This window comes from Silurus meridionalis, chromosome 29 (assembly GCF_014805685.1).
Source record: "Silurus meridionalis isolate SWU-2019-XX chromosome 29, ASM1480568v1, whole genome shotgun sequence".
Lineage (NCBI taxonomy): Eukaryota > Metazoa > Chordata > Actinopteri > Siluriformes > Siluridae > Silurus > Silurus meridionalis.
In genome coordinates, this window is record NC_060912.1 from 8,799,177 (window position 1) to 8,826,866 (window position 27,690).

The 27,690-nt window shown below is 38.9% G+C and overlaps 1 protein-coding gene across 1 annotated transcript; it reads left to right on the plus strand.

Moving 5' to 3' along the window:
* dtnbp1b (dystrobrevin binding protein 1b) lies at positions 1 to 27,396 on the plus strand. The gene is given in 5 exon segments (XM_046843937.1): positions 1 to 379; positions 21,692 to 21,850; positions 26,063 to 26,152; positions 26,155 to 26,205; positions 26,865 to 27,396. Coding segments are annotated over 5 exon segments (591 nt in total). The 5' UTR covers positions 1 to 339; the 3' UTR covers positions 27,116 to 27,396.
* Positions 27,397 to 27,690: the final 294 nt, after the last annotated feature.

Below are 27,690 nucleotides of genomic sequence, written 5' to 3' on the forward strand. Positions count from 1 at the left end.
TTCTTGTTTCTCGCTCCACGCCTCCCATTTCTCATCATCCCTCCTGCTCCCCTTCACCATGATCCTGAGTGGTATGTTCCCAGCTACTACACACTCTTAGGTTTGCATCCCAGTCAATCAGACAGCCTGAGCAGTTCACACACACACAGACACACACAGTGAGACACGCCGTCTCTGACAGCACCTCACGCTGCAGCATCGCTTCCTGACGGAAGGTGTGTGTGTGGCGGTCAGCGGGTGTGTGTGTCAGGATGAGCGGCAGCAGAGTCGTGCTGTGAGTGGATTCCCTCCCTGTACATCACATCACTGCAAGCTTGGCGCGATTCATCTTCCAGCCACATGTCTTCTCCACGATCCAGCAGCAGCAAGAGGAATTCCTGTAAGTGTCTTCTCCATATGACTTCTCTCTCAGTTCAACTCAGCTGTGTGTGCGTGTGGGTGTGTGTGTGTGTGTGTGTGGGTGTATGTGTGTGTGTGGGTGTGGGTGTGGGAGTGAACGTGGGCTTGTGTGCTGTCTGAACGCAGTAAAATGCTCTATGGGTGTGATTGATTTGTGTGTGTCTGTGTGTGTGTGTGTGTGTGTGTGTGTGTGTGTGTGTGTGTGTGTGTGGATGGGTGTGTGTGTGAGCCACTTGTGATCAGAATGTCAGACTGTGATTTAAGAGCTACTTGTGATGCTTCGAACGTTCTGATCTCAGCAACATCACCACACACTCTGAGAAGTTTCATGTGTGTGCGCCAGCAGGTTTATGGAAAATAGAAGAACACAAGTAAACAGATCTGATTGCCAGATAGTTGCTGTCTCATGATGGAGGTTTCAGTTGTGGAGTGAGCTTTCATGGAACCAGAACACCTTAGTTATGAATGTATACATAGTACATCTCTCATGACAACTAATGACAGGGTCTGAACTGATCCTCTTATGTGACTGGATAGAAGTTGTCATGACACTCCATGACAGGATGTTCACCACATGAAATACATCATGACAGGGTATGGTATAACATTCCAGTATACCTAGGAGTGATGTGAACAGTTATGACATCTTCATGACAATACGGCATGAGCCTGTGTAAACTGTCATGACAGGTTGTTACAGAACGTGACCCGACACTGATTTTATTGGATGTAAAGGGAAAACTGTTCGGAAGGTTAGGAGTTCGAGCCTTAGTATCATCAAGCTGCCACATTTGGGCCCTTGAGTGAGGCCCTTAACCCTCTTCTATAGGTGCTGTGTTATGGCTGACCCTACACTCTGACCCAAGCTTCCTAACATCACTGAGACATGTGAAGAAATTATTTCACTGTGCTATAATATACACCAATCAGTCATAACATTATGACTGGTGAAGTGAATAGCAATGATTATGTCTTCATCATGGCACCTGTAAGTGGATGTTATATATTAGGCACCAAGTGAAAATTTCCCCTTAAAGTTGTTGTCATGATGTCAAAAGCAGGAAAAATGGGCAAGTGTAAGGATTTGATTGAGTTTGACTAATTGTGATGGCTAGACGAATGGGTCAGAGCATCTCCAAAACAGCAGCTCTAGTGGTGCTTGTGTGTAGCTGCACTGTAGCTCAAATTGGTTTGGCAGCAAAGGGGGACCAACATAATATTAGGCAGGTGGTCATAATGTTATGCCTGATCAGTGTACATGTGACAAGTAAAAACCTTTACTTTAACCTGCCATGACAACTTGTGGCATACCTTGACTGGATATAAAATATCCTGACAACTATAAGATGACATGGCATGATACTCCTATATAGCAGAGCACAGGGTCATCCATGATACAGAGCCCCAGGAGCACAGTGTGCTAAGGGCCTTGCTCAAGGGCCCAAGAGTGGCAGCTTGGTGGTACTGGGACAGTACTGAGAACCTCTGACCTTCTGATTAGTAACCCAGAGCTTTAACCATAACTCATGTCCCTGCAAGTGAACTGTAGCAAAGTTTACCTAAAGGTCATGACAATTTGTTGCAGCATGTGACATGACAATCATGCAGTTCTATGTAAATGGTCATGACATATAACATGAAACATTGGACGTAAACTGTAACGACTACTCATTATTAGGGTGTACCATGACACTTGTTGATAAACTGTCATGGCAACTCATAGCAGGTTATAAATTGAGATTCCTAACTGACTGGATGCAAACAGACAACTCATAAAAATTGATGAAATGACACTGGGTATGAAATGACACTCAAGAAAACTGTCATGATTAATTGTAAGGGGGCGTGACATGAAACTCAATAAGACAGTTGTGACCACTTGTAATGGGGCGTAAAATGACTCAAGAAAACGTCATGAACATTTGTAACTTGATATAGACTCGACTCAATAAAATGGTCATAACCACTTATAAAGGGGTGTGACATGACTGACAATAAAACCATCAATACCACTTGTAATGGGGCGTGACCTGACACTCAAGAAAACAGTAATGACCACTTGTAATATGCCATGATATTACACTCAAGGAAACCGCCATAACTACTTGTAAGGGGACGTGGCATGAGACTCAGGAAGACCGTCATGACCACTTGTATAGGGGTGTGACATTATACTCAGGAAAACAGTCATGACTCTTGTAACATGGAAAAACCTATGACTGGAAGTAAATTGTAATGACAACAAGGTACACCATGACACTTTTTGCCATAAACTGTCATGACACATAAAAGAGTAGGACATGACATTTGTATGAAATATGTGAATGAAACAGCTTATGTTAACTCATGACAGAGTATAACAATCTGCCAAGACCTGGCCAAATTAGTGCTATGAAACAGGGGTCCAGGAAACACCTCATACGTTCTCATCTTGAGCAGTGTATAGATAAAGACTGGGTTCTGAGTCATCTGTTTATGTTCTTTCTCCATGTCTTTGTCTCTCTTTGTTGCTCTCCTGCCATCTTGGTCTCCTACATTACACTGTGTTCTTCACACCGTAATTATTTCACAGTGCTGACAGCGGGGGGGCATGAAATTCGCTCAGAGGCTGGTAATTTGTTCATGCACGCCAACAAAAAAAAATGGTCTGGAGAAATGAGAGGAAGCGATGTTTATTAACAAGTGAAAGGATTTTTTTAAAGGACAATCGCCCTTTAAAAAAATGAGACATTATTTTGAACACAGAATTTTTCTTTCATGTGCCAAAGCAATCGTTTATTTAGAACTGCCTTAGGCAGAAGATACGGAATGAATTTTTCATCTGCCGGTTCTGATCAAATCAGAATAGAGAAATAAGTGAGTTTAATTATACATGTTGCTTTATATTATAAGTGTTATGCCCTGCCATGCATATGAACAGCGACGTGTTGTGCAGAATGAAGCCATTACTAAATAAAAAAAAACAATAAACACAATTCAACAAGTCTCCTTTCACTGAAGCCCCTGCATACATCATCTCTAGCAGAAGCATCGATATTAACCTCATAAAATGACCCTGGGTTTTCTGTGTAATATTGTGCATTTTTCTGTACATAATGATTTTCCTGGGGATTGGAAATGAAGGCAAATTGTGTGTTTTCGTGCAAATTCTACAGGAAAGAAAACACTAAAGTATAAATGGGTCATGAAAATCTTAACAACTGTTTTAAAGGCTTAACTTTTCTCATGATGTCCAGCTGTTCTTCAAAAGTCTATTTTGTCCTTGTAAGTCTATCAGCAAACAAATCAAATTTTTCTCTACTGTCAGTCATTGTGGAATGAAAAAACAGCTATTAAAACATATATTTGAGCTTGTGTAGTTCGCTACAGATGTGGTATACGAGGCTGAATAGTGCGCTTTCAAACCGTCCAGTCAAAGAACGTAAAAATGCCAAAGTGACTGGACACCAGCTAGGGGGCCTTGGAGTGACCAAATCGCAATCTGATTGGTTAAAACAACAGCAACGTGGATTTGAAGCTACAAAAAGCCTGTGTTGTTCATTTCTTCTGGCTTACAGCAACATTTGATGTGATGGCTAATATCTGATTAGATAAAAGCTCCAACATGAAATTACAAACGAATGAAATGGATTCTGATCATTCTGATAATCAGTAATAGCCATTGACTGTACTAATGCCAATATAGGGCTTATAAAGCATTGTTACTAAAACATAGAGTGAAGTACAATTTACAAGTTTAAAAAAAAAACAAGCTAGTTTGAAATGCTAGCTAGTTATGAGCACGGCTGACAATTTCCTAAAAAAATTTTTTGAAGAGCTTTGCATTATATGCAATGTGTAATATACACTTTACACTTGAGTTAACTGCAGGCTATTGTAGCGATCAGTGTGTCTGATCAGTATGAGTTTTGGCTGGTGTGTCTTTGTGTTGCCATAGAAACAGCTCATTTCAGTGTCCGAACTGATAAACAGTATTGAATCTCGGGGGTGCCGTCTGGTAATTACAGTAATTCAGACATGATATTAAACATAGTAATGTTTGAATGTGGATGTGAACATTATGTACACATGGTTCTGCACAGATGGTGCGTCTGCTGTGGTTTTTCGGAAATAGCAGCACGAGACAATGTGGTCTTTTGGTAGAGTACTGAGAAGATTCGGAGTTTACAGAAATATCTGTACTGACAAAGAAAATGGAGTTAGAGTGACCCGGAATGATCCGGAATTGTGCTCGGGCACTCTCAGTAGGCTAGGAGAGGGTACAAGTCAGAGTTTTTGTTTTGTGCATGTGGTGTGATGGACAGTATGGACCAAACTCACAGTCACCCTGTCACAGAAACAACACGGTCTGAAAATGTTTTCACAGAAATAAAAAGTACAAGCCGAGTAATACATTACTTCATCCTCCAATCACTTTGTCAAATTTTTTAGACTGTTTGCAGATGTAGCATTCGCTAGGTTAGCTAGCTAGTCCATAGTATCCATTTTACAAACACAGATTTAATGATAGACAATAAAATCAAAAAGACAGCTAATTGAATTAAGTGCATACGGGAAATCTGTTAAATTGTCAACACTTCCCAGCAACCACCAACACAGTCTAAACACTTGTTTATTGTTATTCTCAGTGACTTGTTCTTATACCTGATCTAACCATTTGAACCTTGGATATCATGTTGTGTTAGTTTGACTTTTGTATTCTGTTTTCACCCTTCTGGACAAGAAGCATCTTGGCAAATTACGATTTAGGCATAAATAAACGTTGTGTGCAAGTAGAAAGATAGCCCAAACAGCCCATGAATATGAGGGTTATTTCTGAGCAGCGTGTTTATTGCTAACAGGTGGTTGTGATTAAAAATCTGGGCAAGTTGAACTGAGTGGTGGATCATGTGACAGTCATGTGACCAGTGGTCATAGTTAGTTGTTTGGCTGAAGGTTCTTGGAAATAGAGTACAAACAAAATAAAAATAGTGGTGGTTCATAGACATTTAAAAGCCAACCATGCACAAAAAAATGAGAAAACATATTAGAATTGGCTCAAAATGGACGTTTTTCTTAATTATTAGATTCTAACCATTCTGGTTTCATCTGGTTCTAGATCCTTTCATCACTTTGATATAAAAATAAATAAATAAAATATTATAACTAACCCAAATGCTGTAAAAGAAACACTTTGGGTACTAACCACACAAGAAAAACGGCAAGCAATAACTCACTTATTTATATGGGAACCCATCTGTGGTTGTCTGTGTCTTGCTTCCTTACTGGGATTGTCTTAATTAACTGGCAAATTGCACTTTCTTCTCTTTATCACAAGAATGCAGTTGGTAGCAGTGAGAAATGAGAGACAGTCCAGTGTATTTACTGAAACTATTGCATGTTTAACCGGATGGATGATGGATAGATGGATAAACAGAGGGGTGAATGTAGAGGTGGATTGTTGAATGGATCAATCATTGAAGGAAATATGCTTGATGAATGGATGGATGTATGGAGGTAAGGAAGGAAGAATAAATGGAAGTTTGGATGGATTGATGGTTGGATGAATGGTGAATAAATTTTTTTAAGGGAAAAAATTATTTTCAGGCTTTTGTAAAAATACATTTAAATTGAACCATCTTCTTAGTTCATCATCATTAATTTGTTTTAAGGAATTTGCACCACCAGCAAATACAGACAGATACTGTGGTAATGCAGGTCTTTTAGAGGCTCAGCCAATGTTATACCATATATAAAATCTTTGTGATGTTTTCTGTTTTACTGACTGGTTAAAATAATAATAAAATATAACATGTAGTGCTTAAAGCTGAGATCCTTCAGATCTGCATATCTGGCACACTAGTGGTCTGGTTTTATTTTTTCTCTTTTAACAATTGGCATGGCATGGCATGTTTGAGTAATTTCACATAAGAAGCCGTGAGTGATTCTGCATGTACTTGAAATAAAATTACAAGTCAATACTTTTTTCTTTAAACAGTGTACAATCCACAAACTGTGGAGCCCCAAGTGTACCCAATGACCTGACCTTAACTCATGAGATAGCACAGAATACCTCATACCTGTTTCGAAAATAATAGCACTCTTCCCCCCGTTATTAACCTTCTGCTTGAAATCAGCAAGCTTAGGGAAGTAAACATAGAGCTGTAATGTTGATAATGAGTCATAAGAATGTGTAAAGACATGGATATGAGCACCTGGGACTCGCCCACTCACTGACCATGGGGCGATGTGATGAGCCAGAGCTATCAGTACAGAGAAATCCAGACGAATTCATGCACAGTGCATGAAAGACTGTCGCACACAATGGCACGCTTCTCTGTTTAGAGAATGGAAGACCTTGAGGATAACTGTGTTCTTATATAACTAAGCTCGGGCTGAAACACACAGCGCTTACCGATATATTTCTCTTTTTTTAAAAATTTGAATCGTTTCTTTTTCATTTGAATTCGAAGCCTGTTCGCAAATCGGATTTCATCAGATATGTGTGTGCATAGGAAGTATTAAAGCTGTATATATGGCATACAAGTGCCTCCAAAGTGCCTGCAGTAATTAGGACGTGGTATATAAATTTCTAACAAAGGCATATTGCAGATTAGCTGCACTTCCGGGAAACAGATTTTAGCTAGTAGATTTGTGGAAATACATGGCGTTTTATCCGTGACAAAAGGAACACAGTCTAGATTTTGATGTTGGAAAGCCAGCAATCGCACAACATTCAGAAAACCCAAAACTGATCGCAGCAGGAATGGTCCTGACCGTAAATTCTACAGGTTCTACAGGCGCTGTCATTAAAGCCCAAAAAGCAACATCTGTCTTGAACATACACCCCTTTCTTAACAAGCAGCATGTGCAAACCCATGCGCATACACACTTGCGGATCAAACTCTACACATGCCTGTCTATCTCTCAGACATGCAACACAATGCAATGTGTCCTGCAATCTCAGCACACACAAGATGCAATTAAATACAATACAATTCAATAGGAAACATATGCTATGCAATTTAGTATGGTGCAGATAGTTTACTGTTTTTATTTCTTTGGTTCAGACAAACAGCAAATCTCCAGGAAGATGCAGCTCTACCTCTGCCATGTTAATCTATATTTTATGAGACACTCGGGACACGCCTCGGACTCCGTAGTGTTGTGACACATCATATTCACGTAGCAGCGGCGGTGCTGAGAGAACACGCTCGAGAACATGTTTAGTGAAGAGAAATCGATCTACATAGCAACTATTTTTACAGTTGCAAATATGTTAAAAAAGATGCATGCCAACTTGTAACCGATGCACATTTTTTAAAATCACTGCATCACATCGTTAACTTTTATGCCGATGCTCCGATGCGAATTCTGAATCTTACCGTCCCTAATACACACACACACACACACTGCTTAATATGGACAGACTAGAGCTCATTTGCAGATGCAGATGCACAGGAAGTAGTCTTTACTCTGTGAACTCGAATTAATGCTCATCAGCTGCGAGCATTGATTCCGTATCGTATTAAATCCTTTATTTCGTATGTATTCCATGCGAAGGGTTTAAAACCCTTATATTTTCAAGTGCTAAAGAGACTAAGAAATTGTTGTGTTGTAACACAAATTCAACATTATTAAGATGATCAAAGGGAACTGGGATTTCACAGTTTTGCCACTGTCTATTTTAATTTACCTGGTGTAGAAGGTGTCTTCTTATTATTTACACTTTGACTAAAGTATTCGGACACCTGACTTTTCCAGCCATGTATAGTTCCTCTCTGAACTGTTACCACAAATTGGAGGCACACAAAATGTTTATGAATGCAGGAGCATGAAATTCTTCCTTCAGACCCAAACCAAGCAGGAAGATCTGCTATAAAACTCTGGCCTTAACCCTATTGAACACCTCCTTGAAGGCCTCCTCACCTCACCTACATCAGTACCTGACTTTACTAACACTCTTGTAGCTGAATGATCAAATATCACCACAAGCATCACTGGAGTTGTTTGTAGGTGGTGATAATGGTGGTGTTGCTGGAGTTGTTGGAAGTCATGGTGATGGTGGTGGTGTTATTGTTGGTGGTGATTGCTGTGCTGGAGCTGTTGGTGATGGTGATAATGGTGGTGTTGCTGAAGTTGATGTTAGTGTTTGTGGTGCTGGAGTTGTTGGAAGTCATGGTGATGGTGGTGGTGTTATTGTTGGTGGTGATTGCTGTGCTGGAGCTGTTGTGTAGCTGGTGTGAGCGCGGTTGGTGGTGATGATGGTGTTTTAACGTTGTTGTTATTGTTACTTGAGCCAAACTATATTTATTCCCAGACTTTTTTGTGTGTTTTGTTTCTTTGTTGTATTGTCATTGTTTTTGGTATATACACAATGTAAATTAAACTACCTGCACACGCGTCCGCCTTCTGATATGATGTTCTCTGTCTGTGTCGTATTCCCGAGAACCTGCAAATCCCTCTGTCCTAAAGGCCATTCCTTCCATAAAAAGAATCAACACCTTTTGAGCTAATCCAATGATTTGTCTTAAAGCGTATTATTATTTAACTACAAATACAAATGATCTTTGTGGTTGCAGTATAACTAAAGGAAAGGTGTTTAGTTAAAAAAACAGACAGCAATACAATGCTGACCTTTGAAAAGACTTTGTTGATGTACACTAGAGGAATGTAAAGTTATTTTGTTCTCTTTTTATCCCCCCCGCTACATGCCTTTACCTTCTACACAGTCCTTGCACCAGGTTGCATCATTTCTTTGACTTTAAGTGATGCTCAAGTCTTCCTTTTGTACATTCTGTCTAACATTCTATGTCCTCCAATGTCACTCCAATGGCTTTTACTTTTAAATGGCTGCTACAAGGACTGCAATTAATTAACGTGTATACGCTAGTATGTGGACTACAAACTTAATCTCAGACATAAAACAAAAGCTTTCTGTTTAAGGACCATTGCGACATATACAAAACTCTTTCAGTTATGTGCAATTTCCTACTTAAACATATTGATTTTGTGTGATGCCAGCTCCAACAAGGATTAGTATTATTAATTGACAATGAATTGATAATATTGTTATGAGCTAACTTAAAGTGATTTGTAAGTGTAGCAGAAGAATGCTTGGTCCGCTTATCTTTCAATCTGTGGAAAGGAGATTTTCGATGTCTCCATTCTAGACATTTCAAAATGTCTTGTATTATTTGAAAGAGGAACACTGAACCTCAACAGTGGTGTGACCGAGGCATGTCCTTAGAGTCACATGGAATAAAGATTGACATGGCAGATATAGAGCTGCATCTTCCTGGAGACAGAACAGGAAAAGAACGTCTGGTTTAATTTGATGATTTTTTTTTAATTTTTGCACTGCAATGGCCTGTTTGTAGTTAGAAATCAGAAGGCACATAAGTAAAAAAAATAAGTAAAGAATGTATAATTTGCTGTCTGTCTGAACAAAAGAAATAAGTAAATGGAAAAATGCAAATGAACAGAAGAGTAATCTAAATCGAACCAAGATTTGGTGTAACTACCCTTTGCCTGCAAAGCAGCATCAGTACATCATCTGTTGATGTAGGCTGCCTCAAACCCTTCTGTCTCTTCATGTAATCCCAGGCAGACTCGATAATATTAAGATTAGGGTTCTGTGGGGGGGCCAAAACTCTTTCAGGAGTCCATGATGTTCTCTGCACTGAAGATAGTTTTAATGTCATTTGCTTTATGTTTGGGGTTGTTGTCCTGCTGCAGAAAAAATCTGGGGCCAATCAGACGCCTCACTGTTGGTATTGCATGATGGATAAGTATTTGCCTGTATTTCTTAGCATTGAGGACAACTTAAATCCTGACCAAATCACCTATTCCATTTGCAGAAATGCAGCCAAACTCGCAAGAAACCACCACCATGCTTCACTGTTGTCTGCAGACACTCATTATTGTATCAATCTCCAGCCCTTCAGCAAACAACTTGCCTCCTGATACAGCCAGATACTGTATTTCAGATTTTGACTCCCCACTCTAGAGCACCTGCTGCCATTTTTCTACCCCCAGTTCCTATATTTTTTGTGCATGAGTCGTTTAGTTTCGTTTCCATGTCGAAGGTATTGCTTATTGGATGCAAATCTTCAATTCTTGGCCTCTCCTTTCCTGACAGTACCTGGGTCCTATTGGTTTCTGCCAGTACTTTGCTGATGGCACTGCTGGACATCTTCCAAAGTTAAAGGGAAGTAAGCTTGATATGTCTTTCATCTGCTGCATTAGGTTTTCTTAAACATCTTGAAACCTCAATCTGGTCTGAAATATGTGCCTGGCAGAGATCTTGCTGATGCAGTAGAACTACCTTTTGTCTTGTTGCTGTTCTTCATCTTGCCATGGTGTATGACCTGTGACATAAAACTTGACCTTAGTAGCAGAGTTTGTCTGTTCCTCACTCCGCACTGAAGCCTCCTACACAGCTGTTTCTGTTTCACTTAATGACCGGGTTATAACCTACATATGAAATTAAGGATTATTAGCACCTGCTTGGTTTTATTGGTTAATCATCTAAATCCCTGTGTACAAATTATTAAAAAATGTCAGAGTTGAGGGTGGTCACACCAAATATTGATTTGATTTGGATTTGTAAATTGCTAAAAATAATTGATCACTATTTATTTTTGCACTGTTTTCCAGACTGCTTAAAACATTTGCACAGTGCTCTGTGTGTGTGTGTGTGTGTGTGTGTGTGTGTGTGTGTGTGTGTGTGTGTGTGTGTGTGTGTTTCACACTGGAGTTTGTGTAAATTAACAGATTAAAGTCAATCTGGTTCCCTTGTTGCTGTCAGCTCTAAAAAAACCAAAAAACCAACACTTTTCTTATCACAGGAAATATGATATGAAGGCAATTCCTGCATTCTGGTCATGCCCTGTTTGCCTGTCTGAGAGAAAGAAAGCGGTGATTAGATAACCGCGCGCTAAATACAGAGCTTTAACTTGGTGCGATCAAATTCCTCCATCTCTGTGTCTCCTGTTTCCAGTATCTGCTTCATGGAAAGTATCTGCTTCATGGAAACACTGAATTTGAGCTGCCGAAGACTGAACCGCTGATTCATTATTTGCAAACAGTTCCACTAGTATTTAAGGGGGTTGCATGTCGTGTGTGTGTGTGTGTGTGTGTGAGAGCAGTTTTCTGTCAGAAATGATCAAATCCGTCAGAAATGATCCCCTTATAACCAACATTGTTGAATTTCCATATGAACAGGCCTGTAAAAGCATGGGTTATAGCTGACCTCCCACAGGCAATCGCCTCCTGCTGTCCTGAGCACAAAAACATTTCCGAATGATGACACACGCAAATGTGACTGCTGCCCTAAAGCCAGCACATGTTCACCAGACTTATATTTTACCTCAACACAAAAGCCAGCTCAGCTCCTGTCACATCTGCGCTAATCACAACTGAAAAACGCAGGAAGGAAAAAACACACACTCTTGGAAGCACCCTGTAGCAATGTCTTTTTTTAGTTCTATTCTTCAGCACCTCTTTGTTTTTCTACTTAATGTCTACAACCAGCTGCTATTTATTTTACAATGACAGTAACTTGTATGCTTTACACCAGAGGATTTCCCTGTGGCAATTTTTCCCTGTTTGCTTAAATCCACATCGTAGCGTCCTAAATTACACAAAAACGAAGGGACAATCCTGTGTTTGCTATAATAATAATAATAATAATAATAATAATAATAATAATGCACTGTTTGGCAGATGCCCTTATCCAGAGCGACTAACATTTATCTCATTCATACAACTAAGCAGCTATGAGGTCAAGGGCCTTGCTCAAGGGCCCTGAAACGGTGACCTTTGGATCCAATGCCTTAACCCCTAAACTACCACCTCCCCAAGGCGAAATGTGATCGTGAACAGAAAGACATACTAGACACAAAGATTGAGGTTTTGGGCTAATTATACAAGAAGCTAGGCAAACTATCGTGATTTTGATTAAGGGGCTTAATCAAACATGTAGCATGAAGTGGCTGATGGGAAATGTAGTTTGAAAAGCTTTTTTTCTGACACTGTAGTCTTATATCTAAGCATGCCACATATTAAGTTGTATGCATTGGAGTTATTCTGATTTTATAATCCAAAATTATGAATCCTTTATATAATGTGAGTTTAGTGTGTAATGTTGATGTCATGACAGGGTTTTGGTGAAGTTTCTTCAGAAGTTTTTATGAACTTCTGCTCTTTCATTGTTGGAAAATAGAGATGAATCAATTATCTGTAGCAGTCGATGCAGCTTATTGAAATGTGTGCTGTCTGAGAGCCTTTGTGAGAGAGCTGGATGATGAGATGAAGTGTGTGGTGGAGAAGGTTATAGAACACACACACACACATACACACACACACACACACACACACACACTCTCCTCTTCACGCACTGTTCTTTGCTTGGTCGGCTTGGCGAATATGCATCTTCACCCTACGCGTTCGTTTACCACCCGAACCTTCGAATCGCCATCCAACAACGGTAAGAGGCGGAAACCATGGCAACCACGTCGGTGTGGAGATTCTTCAGCTTCTTTTAATTCAAACTCAAATGAACCTTCTGTATTCACTGTTGTCAGGAGCGAACACGGATTTAAACAAAACTTGAAGCCATTTTCTGATCGTTTTATTTAATATCAGGGTGCTTCATAATTATTGGCACCCTTTTTTAAAAAAGTCTGTGAGATGAAAATGAATATTGTGTAACATTTTTATGGGTCTTTTTTTTATTTAGAATTTGAATTTTGGAGTGTGCATGGGGAGATTTGTGCTCGTTCAGCCACAAGGGTGTTGGTAAAGTCTGGTACTGATGTAGATGAGATGAGTCCGGTACTGATGTGGATGAGGTGACCTGAGGTGCAGTCGGCATTCACATTCATCTCAAAGGTGTTCAATAGGCTTAACTTCAGAGCTCCATAGCAGACCAATCAAGATCTCAAGAATTTCCATTCCATTACATGTAAAGCAGATCTTCATGGAGCTGGCTTTATGCACAGAGACATTGTCATGCTGGAACAGGTTTGGGTCTCCTAGTTCAAGTATAAGGAAAATTAATGCTACTGGATCCAAATTGTACAATTGTGTGTCTCCAACTTTGTGGTTACAGTTCAGAGAAGAACCACATAAAGCCGTAAATGCCAGGTGTCCCAATATCTTTGTCCATTTAATATAGCTGGCATTAAACAATAAAAACAAAAACAAAAACTGACCTGGATAGTACATTTCTATTACAAAATAATATAAAGAGTTAAAATATGTGTCCCATGTTCTTGTCCAGTAATGAAGACATTTGCTGATAGTGGATAATGCTAATGTTAAAAGCTGTAGCTGTTTTCTTCTAAATCAGTCTGTGTGTTTGTGTGTGTGTTTGTGTGTGTGTTTGTGTTTTGAGGTCAAATGCTGTGTGGTGTGTAAATATGACCCATTTCGCGAGCGCAGGATGCTGAGTGGCAGTGACAGGGGTGGCATGACTCAGTCCACCCACAGATACATACACTCCTACGTTGCTTATCAGAGTGTGTAACGCATGACAACACACACTCATCACATTAAGCAAGGTGCACGAGGAGGCGTCGGGGTACGTGCTCGTGTGGGTGTGTATCTGTTTGTGAGCGAGCGATTATTCAGTTTAGATCAGATGATGATTATTGCCATTATCCCCCCCCCAACTAATGCGATTGTTTTTCCACCGCATTGTCTTGTAATTATGTTCATTTCATGTGAAGGGTAATAAAATGTGGCCTCGAATCTGGTGGAATAACGATGAAGTAGAACATGTTGAATCAGTTCGAAGAAAGGCAAGGCTTGGCAGAGTATTCCGTTTTTGAATCTCAGTTCGCCTCAGACACAAGCAGCAGAGGGCGCTATGAATTTCGAGGAGCTGAAAGAGTTTGTGTCCAAGCCGCAAAGGGTCAGTAGTGATTTTTCCTGCCCAAGATTTCCGTGGTACAAGTCCTGGAGAGTCGGCAAGGAAGCACCAATGATTTTTTCTGCTGTTTTAACTGTTTGCTGCAGTCTGTTCCTGTCCTGTTTTGTTGCTGCTCCATACCAGATGGTTATGGATGTGCACAGGACAGATTCAACGACTGCAGTGTAGAACTGCATCAACAGGTCCTGTGGCAGACCAGACTTCCTTAATTGGTGTAGAAAGCACATCCTCTGCTGGGACTTTTTGAGAATGGAGTTTATATTGGACTCCCATTTCAGGTCGTGGGGAATGGTAGTGCCCAGAAACTTGACGGTCTCCACGGATGACACAGGGCTGTCGGATGTTGGGAGGGAGTAGTGTTGAGGGGTGTTTCCAAACTAGTCCAAACTAGGAGACTTGTTCCAGCAAACTTGTTCCAGCAGGACAATGCCCCTGCGCACAAAGACAGCTCCATGAAGATATGCTTTACATATACATAACAAGATTTCCTGCTATAGAGCTTTGACCTCAAGCCTAGTGAACACGTCAAAAAGTGAGCAAAAAAAAAGACCCATAAAATAGTAAAAATATATAGATTTTTTTCTAATTTTAATATCCAGCTTGGACAAACAAATGTACATTTAATATTTATGAAAAAACCTTATTTACCTTAACAGTAAATGGGAACTAAATGTGGAATAGGATGTTCAATAAATATGTTATATATTGCACATTTACATAATAAACAAATTTTATATATTATTATATATTTTTTTTATTTTGTATTTATTATTATTTATATATATATATATATATATATATATATATATATATATATATATATATATATATACAAAATAAATTATGATTTGATTATTTTATTTAAAAGTAACTGTAATTGTATTAGAATTATTAATATTTTATAATAAAAATTAATAACACAATTATTATAAGATAATAAAGGATCCTTATTTTTATTATTGTTATTATGATATTAATTATAATATTTATTACTGTTATTAGTAATTTGATTACCTTATTTTATTTTATTTTTTTTACAAAATAAAAAAATTATAACTGTATATAATTTTAATTTCTCCAAATGTCTGCTTTATGGAATTTCGATTTGAATTAGAAAATCTGCTTTTACACTTTTACGAATATAATGTAAAAGTGTAAAAGCAGATTTTCTAATTCAAATCGAAATTAGAGATATGACTGAGATTCTTTGAATAAATGAATAACGCATTTCTTTTTATTTGATGATACAGTAAGTACACGCTACACTTGGAAAGGAAGCTTTATCCATTATTTCATTATATGAGACATACGAAATGAGAGAAAGAGAGAGATTCAGTCGTCGCTGCTATCATCCCTCAGCATTAGGTGAGAGGCAACGTGTTGGATTTTGTCAGTCTGTCCTCACAAAAGAGTTTCATTTCGGGATGACAAAATGAACTGATGGTGGCGTCTTTCTCTCTCTCTCTCTCTCTCTCTCTCTCTCTCTCTCTCTCTCTCTCTCTCTTTCTCTTCATCACTCTGTTTCTCTCTCACACACTTTCCAGATCCATCAGCAGATGCGAGGTTTAAAATAAAAAGGCTTTGCTGAGCTGTGGAGGAAGACAGTCACGATTACTGAAGTAGGAACAGCAAGGCGCTAAATGAGCTCAACTGTTCCCACAAGAAATGTTCTCTCAGTCACACACATTTCCACACACTACACACACTGTACATGCCTCTGCTAATCGAACATCTGTTTTTGTTCATTAGCATTGCTCACAGGTGTGCTGCCAGATGTCTTGTACTAGACAAGAGTGACTAGTGTTTTTTTTGTTTTGTTTTTTTGTTCAAATGTCTAAATGAGTGTCAATTAAGTTGAGTCACAGCTTTTTAAATATGAAACAAACACCAATTATACAATCATACAAATAGATAGTAGTGTTATCTATTATTTGGATGCAGGCTGAAACCTGAAGAAACAAAAAACTTGTAATTTTGTTATATAACTTTGTTTTAATCAAAATAGAATTTACAATGGAATCAAAGATATACACAAATGCTAGTCAATGTAACCAGTAACAGGTGTGAGTGATCAGTGACATGTGACCAACAAAGAACTGCAGAGGTCAAGTCAAGTCAGTCAAATTTATTTCTATAGCGCTTTTCACAACAGACATTGTCTCAAAGCAGCTTTACAGAATTTAGCAGTTAAGGTGAACGATGTGTATTTATCCCTGATGAGCAGCCGTGGCGACTGTGGCGAAGAAAAACTCCCTTAGATGTTATGAGGAAGAAACCTTGAGAGGAACCAGACTCAACAGGGAAACCCATCCTCATTTGGGTGACATCGAGTGTGATTATAGTCTTTAAACAATACAGAACACTGTAGAATGAGAACTAACATGAGCACCGGAGTGTAAGATTATAAGTGATGTTCTTTCTACAGTCTTTTACAGTCATTTGTGGTTATAAAACTAGGAGCTACTGAGCAACTCATAAAATAGCTCAACATTTGAGATCATCACAGATCCAACACCAGCTTCTCCATGCCAGACCCTTTAAACACTCAAGGAGGTCCAATGTCAAAACTCCACATGAAGTGGGATTCACTTGGCACTGGTACGTCTCTAGATGGTTTAGGATGTTTAGAGGCATCTACTTCTTTCCACAAACCAGAGGCTGTTGGGTAATGTAGTTCTGACATAAAGCAGCGTTCCTATACACCAGAAGGCAGTATGAGTTATTCTAAATATTCCTAATAAAGTGCAAATGTGTGCAAGATTGTGTAACTGGTTGTGCAATATATACATGCAAAAGCAGACTGAGCTAATAACAGTCCCATATGGCCTGAGTGTGCACAAAACACTGCTTCACTTAGAAATCCATGCCAATGTTTAAACAAATATATATTGTTTATCAGAAAATGATCTGAAAAATGAATAATAATTTTTTCCGAACCAACCCCATCTAATACATGGTACATTTGAGATGTTACGTTCGTAGTTTCAACAAGTGCATTCTGGGAGAATCTGGATTCTAAAACAGAAAGAAAGAAAAAAAAATCCGCAGGCGTGGGTAAGGGAGGAAACTCTGACACTGATAACACACTAGCTTCCCCATAGATTATTCGTAGCCTGGCTGAAGAGCTAAATATATTTTTTCTTCAACACATGAGCAGGCAGCGTCCTCCCCACTCGCGTACTAATAAGCGTTTACTTCCTGCTGTCTGAAGCCTGAAAGCTTTTCCTCACACTGCGGTTTTAGGAAAGAAAAAACAACAACAACGAAAAACACCTGAAGCTGAGTTAAAGTAACTGTCGGATGCTAACGACATTTGGATTGGCAAGAGATTGCGGGTGGACATCGTCGTGCCAAGCTAATGTGCTAGTTAATGTGGCGAGAGACGATGAATAGTGAGAAAGTGAGAGAGAGAAAGAGATGCTAATCTTATTTTATTAACTAGAAATTTGGTTTAATCAGCACACACACATGGAGCATCTACATGTCTAGTGGACATGCTAGTTTTAGGCACAGCATTAGCTTAATTCTCTTCAAAACACAAGGGATACAGAAGTGACATACACACACACACACACACACACACACACACACACACATCATCCCAAAATTCATAGATAGGGATGACAAAATTCAGAGCACTGTGCTGCTGCATTCAGTCTATTAATAACTGATCTCTGATTATTCAATATAGTAGGCAGTATTTTTGGAAGGAGTCTCCAGTGTCAGTCAGATATTCAGATTTATATCTTTAAGGGAGTCTTCAGGACATCGGAAACGACAAGACAAGACCACCATGACAATGCAACTGTGCACCACGCCAACTCCACAAAGATATTCTTGACATGGGATGAGGTTTTATCTCCAGTGGCCTGCTATAGAGCTCTGACCTCAACCCTACTGAACACCTCAGTACCTGTCTTTTTTACCACCCTTCTACCCGAATAATCAAAAATCTCTGCAAGTACATTCTGAAATCTTGGTCCCCAGAAGAGCTTGTTATAAGATCGAATGGGAACTCAACATGGAATGCACATAGCAATCTTATGGTCAGGTGCCCACAAACGTTTGTCTTTATAGCATATGTGTAGATTGTGATCTAAAATAAGGATTTAATTAGGGAGTGGATCCCGATGTGGTTTTTCACCACTGTTGCCTTTTTCACCTTGTGATTTGTGCATTCTGAGGTGATTTTTTTTTTCTCACCATGATCATTTGACGCGAAATAATCTTTCAGTTTGGCATTCCGTGAAGTCTTTGTGTTTTTTGCACCATTCTGTATAAACTCTAAAGACTCCTGTAAATGAAAATCCCAGATCATCACTACCAACATCCCTGCTACTGCAGATCATTGTCCTGGACCAGTATCTGCATTATTGTATGCATTGTATTGCTGTCACTTGACTGGCTAATTGGATAAGCGATTCTTAGAAAGTGACAAATCATTGTAAAGTGCCAGATATTTCATACTACACTGAATACAACGTATAAAGCTTATAAATTCATGTTGCCAGACAGACTATAACAGTGTACTCAGTGACTCATTGTTAATAATAATAGTCTTTTATGTATAATCAATGTTCTCTCATATACCTCCATGCCTGTAGTGTTAAGATAACACTTCTTGGTGTCAAAGTCTCTGATGTACTAGTGTTTTTCATTTAGACAGAAAACTTACTGACCTGAATTGAGCTATGTGCAGAGCTGAAAGCTTTTCTAACATTTTTTAAAATATTATTATTATTTGTTTGTTTATGTTGTTGTTCCAGAGCTATGAATAGTTTTTCCTGTAGGTGGTTCTTTCTGTATAAAAGTATCTTTTTTGTACATCGGCTCAAGTATCTCACTCGTCGACAGCACAGGAAGTGCAGATCTATAGCCCACCCTGCACATGCCCACCCACACACACACACACACACACACACACACACACACAAAAACATGGTTTCGATGCAAACCACAATGTTCCGAAAGACAGGAGGTCTTTTACTATAGTGATACACATCACAACTTTGCAGTTGGCTGAGCTGAAGCACACACAGGCCACACACACACACACACACACACACACATACACACACATGAACACACACACGAACACACACATACAAACTGGATTTTCCGAAAAACACAATACAAGTTTGTAACGTGCTGATTCACACTGCATTACCACACAAGATGCATTTAGATACAGATTCAGGTAACACGTTTTTTGGGCAGGGGGGATTTCTTTTTATAGTCATTTGTAACTTTCGGATTGATGAAAAGAAGCTAAGAACTCGTCGGTTGTACAGGAAGAGCTAGCCATAGCATCAAACCACCATCGTATTTTTTACCCATAGATTACTACTACTCATACTAATACTACTACTACTAATAATAATAATATTAATAATAATAACAATAAAAAATAATAATAATAATAATAATAATAATAATAATAATAATAATAATTCTTCTAACTTTGATAAGTACATTTTGTTAAACAAAACAATCCCATAATTTCTTTCTTATATCATTATTTATTTGTTAGATACGTTTTATTAGGATAAGATAAAAAGGAAAAAGTAGACAAATTGAGGTATTCTAAAAACCTTTGCCCAGGAGTGTGTGTGTGTGTGTGTGTGTGTGTGTGTGTGTGTGTGTGTGTGTGTGTGTACGCAGTGTAAATAAATATACACAAATTTCTACCCACACAGAATCCAGTTCAAACGCTAATGTTTATTTAAGGCACAAAACACACACACACACACACACACACACACACACACACACACACACACAGGCTCTCGGTGGATGCCCCCTCGGGTCTGTCATGTATTAGAGCAGTCTCAGTAGCCCACACAGATGGAGAGGAGAGAAGAGAGCAGGATGAGAGAGGAGAGTGAGATTAGAGGACAAAGGATGAGTGTGTGTGTGTGTGTGTGTGTGTGTGTGTGTGTGTGTGTGTGTGTGTGTGTGAGTGTGTTCACGCTGTAAATGAGGATGCTCTCTGTTTCCTGTCTGTACTGTTATTCAGTTCTTCCTCCACAGTCCTCTCTGTTCTCTTACTGAAATGAACAACAGACTGTGCTGAGATTTGAGATTTGTGTGTGTGTGTGTGTGTGTGTGTGTGTGTGTGTGTATCTGTAGGCAGTAACTGCATGTCCAACCTCTTAGGCTGTCTTAGCCATCAGGAGGTTTAAAGAAACGGTGTCTATGAACCTTCTCATGGCACAGGGCGTTAATTAGAGGTAATGTGTCTCCGAGAAAATTGGAGGTGTAATGAACCATAAAGCCCTGGTATCCTGTATGGAGGCAATTACCGACATCCTTTCACGCTACACCATTGTGTCCTTGCTCTCCAGCTGGTGCTGTGATTTATTCGATGGTCTCATCATTATTACATGATTGTAATAAGATTGGATTATCCTGTCATCATTTTTGCATTGCACTTACTGGCAATGAATAGATAAATGATTCATTCCAATTTTCCCAGAACATTGTGTTCAGCTGTAGATGTGCTGCTCTTGCAGTCACAGTAATCATTCTTTAAAATTATGATAATTTTTTACACTAAGTTTACTTTACAAAAAGCAACTTGTGGAGACAGTCAGGTGTTGTTCTAGTCTGTAAGGAGTCATTCAAGAGTCAGTCAGAAGTTGTTCATGAGTTGGTTTTGAGTCATTTAAGAGTCAGACAGGAATTGTTCCAAAGTCGGTTTGGAGTCATTCTGGTGTCCGTCAGAAGTTGTTCTAGAGTCGGTTAGGAGTCATTCTGGTGTCCGTCAGGAGTTGTTCTAGAGTCGGTTCGAAGTCTTTCTGGTGTCTGTCAGGAGTTGTTCTAGAGTCATTTCAGAGTCAGTCAGGAATTGTTCCAAAGTCGGTTTGGAGTCATTCTGGTGTCTGTCAGAAGTTGTTCTAGAGTTGGTTAGGAGCCATTTCAGAGTCAGTCTGGAGTTGTTCTAGAGTAAGTTAGGAATCATTCTGAGTCAGTTGGAAATTATTCCAGGGTTGTTTAGGAGTCATTCTGAGTTAGTGAGGAGCTTTTTGCATAATCAGTTTGGGAATCATTCAAGGGATCAGTCCAGACTTGATTAGGAGTCGTTCTGAAGTGAATCATTCAGTCAGGAGTCAGTCCAGAGTTGTTTAGAACATTAACAAAATCATTTCAGAGACATGCAGCTGTTAGTCTATAGTTATTCAAGACTCAGGCTGTGAAATGAATTATTAATTATGATAACACAAAATATAGAAAATATTTTCAGATCGATTTTCATACAAGTATCCTCTTTATTTTATTTTATTCATTTTTTAAAACACATTTTTGTGCTGCTGTTGTTGTTGTCTGTGTTATTTCACCTTTGTACTACACCGTTGTAAAATGTTCCTCCAATTACAGCGGAGCTGGACTCAGAGCATGCCCAGAAGGTCCCAGAGGCGGACTCAGGACAGCAGCAGGTGAAGTTAAAAGAAAGGCAGAAGTTCTTTGAGGAGGCATTTCAGCAGGACATGGAGCATTACCTGTCCACTAGCTACCTGCAGATCGCCGAAAGAAGAGGTGAATGAACTTGTAGAGGGAATGCAGTGAATCCACACACATAACAATTACATTATACTGTACTTGTGATGCAGAAAGTACAGACGTCAGAGTCCGTTACAACTAACTGTGTTTATTAACTTTAAATAAAAAATCAAGCTCAAGCAATGACATCATTTGCAAACGTTTCAACTTATCCAAATTCCCTTATATACCACATTTCACTCAGCGTGTCATTCAGGTGTCAGACCAGAGTCTTTCAGGAATCAGTCAAGAGTCATTCAGGAATTAGAATGAAAATATTTAGGAGTCAGTGCAGGATAATTCAGGAGTCCAGTATGGAGTCATTCATGAATCAGTGCAGGATCATTTGGGAATCAGTATGGATTCATAAAGGAGTCAGTGCAGGATTGTTCAGGAGTCAGTGTGAAATCATGTAGGAATCAAACCTGAGTAATTAAGGTCTAATGTCAAGAGTCTTTCAGAAATCAGCCCAGATTTTGTTCAGGAATCAGAATGGAAACATTCAAGAGTCATTTAGGAGTCAGTATGGAGTCTTTCAATTGTAAATCCAATGTTTTTTTAAGAGTCAGTCTGGAGTCCTTCTGAAGTCAATCTATAGTCACTAAGAAGTCAACAAGGAGTCAGACAGGAGTCATTTACGGTCATGAGTCATTCATTACTTCAGTTCAGCAATGTTAAGCAGTCAATCAGGAGTCTTGAGTTGGTCAGACGTGGTTATTTGGAATTGTTTAAGAATCAATTTCGGAGTTATTCAGGAGTCTGAACTTGGTCAGGAGTCATACAGGGATTCAGTCCAGAGTCATCCAGGAGTTGGTCAGCAGTCATCCAGTGACCCAATGTTTGATCTTCACTTATTAAAATGTTATTGTAACTAAGATTAGAGATTAGACTTTTCCCAGTATAGATCCAGAATGAACAAAGAAATTGAGAAATGCTCAAAAATTGTTCAAACAAACCCTGATTAGGTCTAATAAGCACAGTAAACACGTCACATAGATATGCATATGATCACATAGTGTCTTTGCTTTGTTTAATTGCTCATTTAGAGTCACACTGGAATTTGAGCGCAACCAGTAATTCTTTATTTCTAAATATAATGGCCACGCTGCACTCTTTTGTTGTTCTGTGGCAATACTAGTGATTAAGCTATAATAAAACTGCAGGGTATTGACTGGCAGCGTACACAATACTGACTTAAAAATGAATATATTCAACAATGACTTATTTGTTATTGCCCTCACTGCTGTTGTCATTAACTCCCATGTATCAGTAAAGAATATTAGACTCGTGTTTGCGCAATGCATTTACAATATATTCCTGATGAAACGACTCTTCTCAGTGGTGTACCCAGGCGTTTTATATTACAATATTACAAGAAGATTGCTCTTTACAGAGTGCTTTCGAAAGCTCTTAGCTGCCATTACTGAGAATGAGTTTTGCCTGGAGCTTGGCACGCAAGTCAATAAGATGCACAAGTTTTTTTTCAAGCCCTGCCTCGAGTGTCATTTCCTTGTCCCTTGTGCACTTTCCTCCCTCTCCAAATGTGTATAAGAGAGCAGCTGAACAGGTCAGTGCTGGAACACAAGGCATGGTGTACAATCAGTCCACTATAAACGGGATAAAAACCATATACACAAAACTGAATCTGGTATGAGTACGGGGACTCGTTATGACCTACTAACTGATTAATACTAACAGTTTATTAAGCCAGAATACTGAGTTAATTAGTCATGGTAAAAAGTTGTTTCTCTGTCGAATGAGTTTGTGCATTATAATAAAGAGGTAGCAAGGTAATGAGATGATATTCTAATAATGTGAGTTGCTCAGTCAAAATAATTAGGCAAAATATTGAAATATTGAGTTACTATGTAACAATAAACAAATCAATTTGTCTTGAAGAAATAAATTACTGCGACAAATTAATAAGGAAAAGAGGAAGACCAAGGAGGAGGTTTATGGATGTGGTGATGGAAGACATGCAGGTAGTTGGGTTGAAAGAGGCAGATGTAGAGAACAGGGGGGTATGGAGACGGACGATCTGCTTTGGCGCCCCCTAATGGGAGAAGCCGAAAGAAGAAGAAGAAGAAGATACCATAGTCAAAAGTATAATAATAATAATAATAATAAAAAAAAAATAAAAAAATAAATAAATAAATAAATAATAATAATAATAATAATAATAATAATAAGATACTAAACTGAATACGATGGTAACCATATAACGTAATAAACAAAGTCAAAATAATGAGATAATATCTTGTAATGATAGGATATCAACTCAAATTAAAAAGATATCTTATTATCTTAGAAATAGTGAGATACAACTCAAAATAATGAGATAATATCTTCTAATAATGAGATACTAAGTTATGATACGAACTCAAAATAATAAGATGATATCCTGAAATAATGCAAAACATTAAAAACAGCCATGTTTTTATTCACATGCTCAAAAAGCTTATTTTTTAGCTATGAATCCTCACAGCTTTATTTCCCAGTCTTGAGGAAGTCGGGAGGAAATCATGTCTCAATGCGTCTTGCTGAGAAGCTTCTGAAAGCCTGTAGAATGTCATGCCTTTTAGTTGAAGCACCTGCAGCTGCTCTTTAAACCGAAATACCTTGCAGTGAAGAAGACGGGCATGTGTGTAAACCAAGCTAACACGTCCCTTCTCTCTTTCTCTCCACTGTCCTTCCCTTCCTTCATCCCGCTGCCCTGATTTAACTCATCCCTGAGGTATGCAGCTCTGTGCTGTCCCTACCGCCGCCTTCGTCTCTCTCTCTCTCTCTCTCTCTCTCTCTCTCTCTCAAACACACACACACACACACACACACATACACACACATGATGGTCATCCCTCTGCATGCATGTGATGTAACTCTACTAACAGCATGTATCCGTATTCAATGTGACAGTATGAAAATGTTGACACACATAATGTATATCAGTGCTGTTTTTTTCTGTATTTTATACTGTATTATCACACACACACACACACACACACACACACACACACACACACACACACACACACACACACACACACCGTAAATTCACTTTAATGCACTTATATTTGCTTTTGGCCACGGAGCAACTTCACAAAAATGAGAAAATTATTGTATAAAATTTGACATTTTAAATTCCTGAATCTGTTCCTCTAACTTGCACCTGAAAGCACCTGAAAATCTGAGAGAGAGAGAGAGAGAGAGAGAGAGAGAGAGAGAGAGAGACTCTAAAGACCAGCCACTGAAAAAACTATTAGAAACTGTCTGGTCTCTCTCTCTCTTCTCTCTCTCTCTCTCTCTCTCTCTCTCTCTCTCTCTCTTCTCTCTCTCTACTTTTCTTCCTTTGTTTTTACTGCTCCCTATTTGTCTATATCATGCTCTCATTCTCTCTCTCTATTTGTCTATAACAATCTCTTTCTTTCTCCTCTCACTCCTCCCTCTCTCTCCTCTAACTCTCTGCTTCTCCCTATTTCTCTCTCTTTGCCTCTCTCTCTCTCTCTCTCTCTCTCTCTCTCTCTCTCTCTCTCTCTCTCTTGCTTCTTCATCTCTCTCTCTCTCTCTCTCTTCTCTCTCTCTCTCTCTCTCTCTTTGCTTCTTCATCTCTCTCTCTCTCTCTCTCTCTCTCTCTCTCTCTCTGCTTCTTCCTCATGGAAACAAAACTCTATTACATCTATAATAAGACACAAGTGATGAAATCATAGTTTAGCACTAAAAGTACATTGAATTGATCACATTGAAATAACCAAGATTTAAAATGTGAAAAACCCACTTTCACACGTTTCCTGTGAGTCTGAGCAGGTGTCATTTTTAACAGTGATAAAACGACATCTAAAAACAGACATCTTTATATTCAGATACATCTAATTAATGACTGAACAGGTCGTAAAATTGCTACTCGCGTTCACTTTTGGAAATGTCACATTAGTTTGATTAGAAGTTTCTAAATTTTAAATGCTATACGCCATCTAGTGGTGAAAGATGGTGTAACAGCATGGACATCCATAATACACTATAACTATAATGACTTTATTTACTTTACATACTGTGCTGCAAAACTCAATCACTGCAATAAAAATGCAAGGGTTACTTCACAACAAATAATTTTTGGAGAACGCTTCCTTGTAGATGTATATTCCTGATGGAGTAATGAGATAGTTTCAAACAAGGGAAGAAGAAGTGATATTTCCCCTTTAATGTGGTTTGCAGAGCCAATAGGAAGCATGTCTTCTATGGAGGTAAATGTGGACATGCTTGAGCAGATGGACTTGATGGACATGTCTGACCATGAAGCATTGGACGTTTCCTCAACTCAGGTGCAGAGGACAACAGTGTGGCTTCTCCTATACTGGGTACTGGGTATACACACTTACACACATATACAAATTTCCTTTTTTTTTTACATGTTTTGTGACACCTGACACTTTTTTTTCCAAGTATTTCTTATATAATATTATCTCTATAAGTAGCTATAGAGCTCTGACTCCAACCCTACTGAACACCTTTGAGATGAATGTGAACTGCACCTCAGGCCTCCTCATATCGCCTACATCACTACCTTTATGTCTGAATGAGCACAAATCTTCACAGGCACAATTCAAAATCTAGTTGAACATCTTCCCAGAAGAGTGGAAGAAAATTTTAACAGCAAATGGGGACTAAATGTGGAATGAAGATGTCCAAAAAGCAAATACTAATCTGATGTTCAGGTGAAAGTAATTGTAAATGTAATTCACCGGTGAATCCTTAAAGTTTGACTGGAAAAATAAAAGGCTGGTTTATGTAGTCAACAAGAAAAAAGTAAGAACAAGTTTATGTTAATTATTGTAATGTGTTTCATGAACAATAGGGGGCTCCAAAAACAGCTTTTGATTAGTCCCAATTACATTACAGGATTACCATGGAAAAAACAAGGCCTCCAGAGAGTGACTTGAGTATTTTCCTTCTAGATGTTTTTTTCATCTTGTTTGGTGTGTGTGTGTGTGTGTGTGTGTGCGCGTGTGTGTGTTAGAACCCGACGTGGAGTCGTTCGGAACCGAAATCAGGCTCCAGGTCCCGACGCAGGCTGAGCTGAGGCACAAACTCGCCTCGCTTTCATCCACCTGCACCGACTCAGCCAGCCAGGACACCCAGGAAGAGGAAGGTGACGATGAATTTGAGAGAGGTGGAGTCAGGCACGAGAGGGAGAAGATCCATGCTGATGTACAAGCAGGACAGGAGAATTCCTCCAAGAACTCTGTAAATCGTGACTCTTCTACATAGAGTACAGGGTTTTTCCAAACTGTACACTCCACCCCCAGTGTGTGTATGTGTGAAAATATAAAGTGTTGTGTGTGTGTGTGTGTGTGTGTGTGTGTGTGTGTGTAAATGGTATTTTATGATCTCATGAGGTTTTGTATAGAAATCCCCTGGTACATACCATTTATCTGATCCTCTTATTATACCAAATCCCAGTTATACTCGGTTTATAGAAAGCTACAATCACTAACGCTGTCGGTCTGATTTTCCTGAGTGTTCATTATTAAAAAATCAACTGGAACTGGTGTGACCTCGTGTCTTGTCCATGAAGTCCCAGGAACTTGCCATAGATGCTAGAATATGCATGTAAAGCACAGAAATGCACCTTTAATTATAATGTGAAAATCGAAACATTTTCCCACAAATTTTCGGTTTCAGGATATTCAGAATTAAAACTATATACGTACCTGCAACCGATATGGAAAAACAGCCTTTTTTTTTAAACACACCTTTAAAAATCGATGTTTAACTGGAAAAACAACCTTTATTTGTCACAAACACCAACCAGGCACATCATGACATTATGACTGATGAAATGA